The sequence below is a fragment of the Triticum aestivum genome, chromosome 6A, assembly GCF_018294505.1.
Source record: "Triticum aestivum cultivar Chinese Spring chromosome 6A, IWGSC CS RefSeq v2.1, whole genome shotgun sequence".
In the NCBI taxonomy this organism is placed as follows: Eukaryota; Viridiplantae; Streptophyta; class Magnoliopsida; order Poales; family Poaceae; genus Triticum; species Triticum aestivum.
In genome coordinates this window covers 378,911,237-378,918,733 of record NC_057809.1, presented here as the reverse complement: position 1 = coordinate 378,918,733, position 7,497 = coordinate 378,911,237, and the positions used below count along the sequence as shown (strand labels likewise).

Genomic DNA, 7,497 nt, shown 5'->3' with positions numbered 1-7,497 from the left:
GAATTCAAACACAATTTTGGCGACATCTACACATAGTTTTCGCGCCACAACCCAAAAGAGATCGCATCCATCATCACTCATCCATCATCATTATCATCACAATATGAAATCTTCACCGCCACCATTGCCACCACCACTTGCCGAACCTTGGCACTGCATGGCCTCTTGCGGCTAGCCTCCTCCTCTCCAAGATCTCCAACCTTGCCATGTCATGCCATTCTTTGTTGACCTCATCCTTCTCATTTCGATTCATCATCATGATTTTGTTCTCCTCTTGAAGGAGCTTGGCCATGGCTTTGTGCTCATCGGCCATGGCTCTCCTCTCCTCAATGGCGGCCTTGCGCATGGTGTCCTCCTTGAGTAGTTTCCACTTCTCTTGAGACTTCTTCTCGACCAACTCCTTCTTTGCCTCCAATGTCTTGATCACCAATATCTCATTGGACTTGACCATGTGATCTAGCTTGTCCCGCAAGCTTGATGCCTCTGCTTCCTTCTTGATCTTGTCCTTGTCCTTTTTGTTTCCATTGGGCTTGTTCTTGTTTCTTGGGCCATCATCATCCTCCATTTGGGTGAGTGCACCTCTCATTGGTGGGGATTCTTTCTCAATCAACTTCTACTTCTCGCTCTCTTGAAGAAGTTTCCAACAATACTCTAGTTGAAATGCCTTTTTACCGAAAGCTTCCATGTCCTTGTACCTTTCTTGCGCAATTTTCCTTTAAAATGAAAACTATATCAAATTATGCAACCACTCTGATGGCTACAAATGATTTGCACAACTTGGGACATGAAGCCAAACTCACATAATCAGATTCAACGGTACCACTTGGAGGTGCATTGCGGACTTGTTGCAAGCATGCAGCCCAACGGCTAAAAATCGGCTTGATCACGTCCCAACGACCTTGGAGTGACCGAAAGGTGCATGGCGTCCTGTTGGGATACTTTGCCATCACGTGCAATTACTGATCCTCTATCCTTTGTCAATACCGTTTGGCGGTTTGGTCAGTGCCGGTGCATGCATCAAGGGACACCAATTCCCAAGCCTTGATGAAGATGGTATCTTCCAACTACGTGTAGTTCTTCGATCTTGCGCGCACTTTTTCTTGCGCTTCGTCGAACACCCCCTCCTCAACCTTCTTGAGCTCATCTTCTTCCACGCTGTGGTCGTGCACGCCACCATCCATCTCATTGTAACAGTAATCACCGATCGGGACTTGACCGATATCAACGGTGTTGTCATCTAACAAGTGCACAAACTCGGCAGCCGCATCATGCAAACCAGCGCTACAATTTCACTCAACAAGTCACGAACACGTGCAATGGAGAACAGTGAAAGAAGTACAAGAAATCGAAGCATCATACCTTGCGCCCATTTCGTCAAACACCTCAGGGGCGGCGGCAACAGCGTCGTCGGCTGGCATCCTCGGGGTAGATCTTTCCTAGGCAATCGGGGGAGGTGTTGGTGGGGTAGGTCTTCCTACGAGCTTCTTGCGTATCGCACCCGAAACCTTCCCCTTCATCGCCGGCAGCCCAACCGGATTTGCATCTGCGGGGCTGCGGGAGTGCGTGCCTTCCCGGCGGGGGCGGCGGGAGTGCCGTCCTGGACGACGATGTTGCCCTGCCGCTTGCGGGGTGGCGCGGTGTAGCCTTGAATGGTGATGGGCGCGACATGGCCGGCGATGAGATATGCCGAAGGGGATGTCGCGTGGATGACATCCGCGGTGACGACCGATGGCTGGGAGGCTTCCATGGCAGCAGAGGGAAGCTAGGGAAGGTGCTCCGGGGCGGGCGGAGGGAGGTGGTTGGCGGCGGAGGGAAGGGGAACCGGGAACTATCGCGCAGAAATGTCCCTCCCGCCAAATCTCGCAGCCGATAGGGGTCAAGCTCGGGTTGGCCTCCCATCCCGTGTATCTAAAGGTTGAGGGCAAAGTTTTTCCGCGCCCCGCAATTTTTTTATAGCTTGCAGGCCGATGTGTTGTCTGATCGGGCCACTTTTTTCGGCCGAAATCGTAATTACCAGTTACGTTGCGGGTCGGCGCGTTTTAAAGGGTCTGCTAGAGATGCTGTTACCAAAGACATCTGATTGGTACCTGATTACCATAAGAAAACAATTTATTTACAAACTATGAATTTATTGGTATAACATAGACGGTTCTGATTTATTGGGTCACCGAAGATTGGTTTGTTGAAAATCGGAAGCGAATAGAAAAATAGGAACAACCAATGAAGGGTGAAAGGACAAACGAAGAGGTGGCGGCGAAAACAATGATGAAAAAAATGAAATAAGATGAAACCTTACATTACTTTTATGTAATATTTAGTAGAGATAGAGATATATTGCAATGCATCTACTCTTAGGCTGATCATAGTGTGAGTAACTTAGTTAGTAACATATCGCACACCAAGGCAAATTTATGTATGTGGCAAGTAGTTAATGAACTGTTCATGTATTGTTCACTATCTTGCAATCACCATTTTTTTATTTTGTATAACTCTTGTGTTTACTTATTTCATCACCAAACTTTATACATGTGTAATATACATCCATATGATCATCTAGAATTCCTTTTGGAACTTTTGAAACTTCAAATGTTATTTTTAAACAATTAAAATTGGAGTAGTGCTACGCAGCCGATGATTTATCCTCCAATGCATGCATGACACTGGTTAATAATCGTTAGATTAAATCCCACCATAGTTAAGCAATGTTGGATTCTACCATCATCCACCTCCCGTGCATAAACGATCGTGTGTGGAGCTATTCCGTTAAAAATAAGGTGCTCCAATGCACTCATGCTTCAAAAATTCACTTTCTAATAACTAATAATAATATTTATCTAATAATAAAGCGGCTACCGCTTCTAGTCATACGTCATGAAAATTACCCATAAAATTGCCAATAATCACCCATTATGCCACCTGTAAGTGAAAAAAAAGATTTGTTTTTTGCTTAGTTGCTACACCGGACTTTGGTTTATTAGACGAAACGACCCACTAAAGTACAACAAAGGGTGAGTAGCTCATTGGCTAGATCGCCACCCTTCAATTGGATAGACCTACGTTCGAATGCTGACTATCTGATTTTTCTTTCCTTTTTTTATTTTCTTTTATCGGCACATTCAAATACTTTTTAAAATAATCCTATCTTTTAAATATATTATATCTCAAAATTTCTTAGAAAAATGTGTATATTTCAAATATGTTATTATCTTGCATGTTAATCATTTCTAAAAATCTCATTTTTCTTCATATTTGTTTAATTTTACTTTTATCGAGTAGATTCAAATACTTTTCAAAAATATTGATTAAAATTCTAACTCGAAGTCTAGCATGTTATGTATGTAAATTCCTCAGAAAAATGTATAGATTTTAAATATGCTATTATCTTGCATGTCAATTATCTCTAAAATTAGGTTTAGGATGCAGCCTTAATTAATACTTTTTATATGTGGTATTTTGAAAATGCCTATTATATATGTTCCTACACCATTTAAATCGAGTACATATGATAGTTTGGTGCTTTCTCAAAAATTATTGGCATAGTAGGGGATGTTGATTCCTACTAAAATTACAACATGTGTATAATCATCCTCTCTATTTTGCACAGTGCACAATAACCGACCCGTATATGATGACGTACACTAAAGTACTGATGCGAGCTTTATGTAAACCAGTGGCTTAACATTGATTTTCATAGTTTGAAATCGTGCCCATAAAGTTTGGTTCTGACAATATCGATGTTCATATGCAACCTTGAACATTTGGTACGCACGTCCTTATAGATTGATTGCTTTCGGTGTAAACATCTAATATGTTTGCAACTAAACTAAATATAACTTGGATTACATTTGCAAACACATGTAGCAACAAGACAAAATTTCACATGTCATCATTGAGTACTAAAATGTACTTCTCTATTTTCATCCTAATGCAATATTTGTTGGGCATCACTAAAGAGGAATGACAACAAAGGCATAAAAGAGATAGCGGCGGATAGGTAGATTTTTTTTGTTGTCTAATAAATTGGAAACACATTGAGTACACTTCAGAAAATAACTCACCTTTATGTTTTTGTACACCACTGCAACATCGTGAATGAGGGATGGCTTTTTTTCTCCCGGTACAATGCACGGGCATGTTTGCTACTAGTAGTACTAATTGGGATAATTCATAGGTGTTTCCCGTAAAAAAAAGGAATAATCCATAGGTGGTCATAGTTGAGCCTCACAATAAGACTATCCACAATGAGAGTAACATATGTGGTAATATCACACATATTTAGACAAAATAGATGATGTGGCAAGTAATTAATAAAGAAAGAGAGTGATGTGGTAACATAGCTAGTTACTAGTAGTATGAGTAACATCACGTATATCAAAACAAAATGAGTCTACAACTTAATAAATGAAGTGTTGCATGACACCACACATATGTTACTCCTCATTGTGAAGGTAGTAATAGACTAGTAACATATGCATGTTACTACTCTAAGTTACTCCCTACTGTGGCTAGTCTAAGGCTGGTCATAATGGAAGTAACTTAGAGAGTAAGATAGATGCCACATAAGCAAAAAAGATGACGTGACAAATAATTAATGAGGAGAGAGGCTAATAGTGTAACATAATATGTTACCATCACATAGCGCTTTTTAATGTAAAATGGCTCTACAAAGCAATAAATGAGAACATCTATGTTATCACACCCATGATACCACCCACTATGAATGTAGTAACATAGACTAGTAACATATACATGTTACTAGTTTAAGTTACTCCCTACTGTGACCAGCCTAAGATGATCAAAGCTTTTTACGAGGACGTGCATCGACTCCTCCCCGCATTAACTTGAGCGCAAAGGCATTTTTTATGGCAGTGGAGAAACAAAACTGGCTCTCCGAGCAGTTAACGCGTGCCGATCCAGGATTGCGGACCGAGAGATTGATATTTCGATCCGAGAAGCCAGAGCGTACGCAGCCGAACCGCCGAATCGATTCGGCACCCGACCACGAGCGGCAAAGTATTACTACTGACTGATGAACATCGCGCGTGCCCATGCATATGCTGGCATTTGATGCGCCCGTCGTGAACTGGCCGTGTTATTTTTGGTCTCGCGGCGCTGACCACGGCATTACTGGGCCGCCGCTTTAGTTTTCACCGGCGCCGTCGCCCATCGGCAATGTCGTGATGCTACTTCAAATACAACGAGCGGCGTTGGGCGCAATAAGATCGAAAACTCGACATGCGTTTGCGTCCACCTTTGGAAAACAAGCTTGATGAGTGCATGCATGCATTCGCAAAAAATAGTACTACTAGTATGAATCAGTAGAAACACCATCCGTTGCAAGCATGCGTAAATCTTAATCTACTCCCCGAGTTCTTGCGAGGCACCGTCATACTGAGGTCCCCAAAATTTAGCTTTAACACAGAGATAAGGAATTTCACCAAATCAACATGGTGAGAAATCACACAAAAAATGGACCATAAGATTCGATAAGCTTAATTTCCATGCATTTGCTAGCTACAAGACCAGATTTCAATCCCCAAAAGTTGATCTAGTACAGGGTAGCATGATTGATTAGACACTGGCGTATATATATAGGGGCGGCTAAGCAAATCTTAAAGCCTAGAGTACTAATTTCACCGATGATTGCATGCACAACAAGCGCGCCTCGCACCGCATTGCATCGCATGCACTCGACATCACGCCCTGCGGCTGCGGCCCATCGCAGACGGCGCTGCCACGACCTCCATGAACGGCGGGTACTGGACTACGTCCTGGAGGAGCCCCTGCGGCAGCACTGGGAAGTCGCCCTCATTCTCGTACCCGTTGTCGCCGGCGCCCCAAGAAGAGGATACGCCGCCGGAAGCCTCGTGCCTCTCCTGGTTCGGCAGCCAGATCAACGCGTCAGGATCGGCAGTGCGAACATGGTCGCGCGGCCGCCTGCTCGCGTGGGAGCCGTGCACCACGTCCTGCAGCAGCCCCGTCTCCGGCGGATCTCGCCCTTGCAGGACGCCGGCCCAGTCCCAGTCGTCGTCGTCGTCTTCCACTCCGGGAACAGACGACGCCGAGGCCGTGGCGGTGTCTGAAATGGTGACCGTAGCGGCGCACGAAGCAGCGGGACGAGGCGATGGTGGCGTCGGTATGGGCGGCGGAGGGGGGTTGACGTGGGAGTGGCCGTGGCCGGCGTGATGGAGGAGGACGCAGCCGTGCGGGGAGGAGCTCATGAGGTTGTGCAGGATGAAGGTGTTGAGCTGCGCCGGCGGATGCGCCTGCGCCGTCGACTGGCCCCATGGCCAGTACCCCGCCGGCCAGGAATCGACGGGTGCGGGGAAGTTGGTACGCGCCTTGGCTCCACGCATGAAGCGCGCGGCGACGTCGTAGGCGCAGGCCGCCTGCTCGGCGGTGTCGTACGTGCCGAGCCAGCGGCGCGCTTTGGACGCGGGGTCCCGGATCTCCGCCGCGAACCGGCCCCACGGACGGCGCCGCACCCCGCGGTACTGCATGCCCGTCGGAGACACGTCGCCGGACGCCAAGGAAGAACGCTTGCTGCGGTGGCGGTGTGCGTGCGCGTGCGTCTGTGCGGCCGCGTCGACGTCCATGATGTCCACGCTGTGGAATGGCGATGTGCTTGGTTGTGTTGGGACTTGGGAGTGTGAGGGGATGATGAGGCGCGGGGGAGCTGCTTATATAGATGGGGCGATGGGCAAGACAAAGAATTTCTTCTTCTTTTTGACAAAATACACCTCGAACCACTTGATATTGACTTTGTTGTGGTTTCTAGGCTTGGCGGGTTGCCATTTCTCAATCAATTGAAAAATGGCTATAGCTCAATCGATGCTCTTTTAGAAATGAAAATCGCTACTACTCCTACTTGTTTTTCAATCTCGAAATGGCTATTATTGCTGTCTTCAGTTCCTCAAAAAACAAATACCCCCTCCAATACAAATTAATTGCCGCACACTTGGTATGACTTTATAAAGTTATCTACTCTATCACTAAGCTCTCTAGGATTAGAGCAACTCTAGCAGACTTCGCATCCTGCCGGCCCGCAAAACGCGTTTGCAGTTCGCGGAAAACGGCCTTTACGGGCCGGCACGGACGGCCACAGATGTAGATCCCCAAACGGATCCATATAAAAATATATTCGCGAAATATGCTTTTTTTACGGGCCAGTTTTGCGGGGTCTGCTTTTTGCGCCGCTGCATCCTGCATCTCACCGGCCCAAAAATATCAAATCCAACATAATACAACATAATACAATAAAAGAAAGCAAAATAAATAATTATTCAAATCAAATATAATACAATAACCATTCACATTACAAATAATTATTCAAATCACCGAAGCAAACTTAAATAATGTAATACAAAACTTGTCGTGAATACAAATACAAATGAATACAAAAGGAGTCACTGTCCAGCCCTTTGCCTATGGTGCTCGATGAGATTCTCCTGAAGTTGAAAGTGTGTGTTTGCATTTTCAATCTCCTTGTATGTCTCA

The 7,497-nt window shown here is 45.4% G+C and overlaps 1 protein-coding gene across 1 annotated transcript; it reads right to left on the bottom strand.

Moving 5' to 3' along the window:
* Window positions 1-5,480: 5,480 nt before the first annotated feature.
* Window positions 5,481-6,633, bottom strand: LOC123130644 (ethylene-responsive transcription factor 3-like). Its single transcript, XM_044550478.1, has one exon. It carries the CDS (start codon window positions 6,594-6,596, stop codon window positions 5,697-5,699), a length of 900 nt encoding a protein of 299 aa, XP_044406413.1. The 5' UTR covers window positions 6,597-6,633; the 3' UTR covers window positions 5,481-5,696.
* Between the last annotated feature and the right edge of the window lie 864 nt (window positions 6,634-7,497).

Bases quoted from the DNA above. Each gene is read 5' to 3' on its own strand.
- LOC123130644 (XM_044550478.1), bottom strand. From the start codon at position 6,596: ATGGACGTCGACGCGGCCGCACAGACGCACGCGCACGCACACCGCCAC.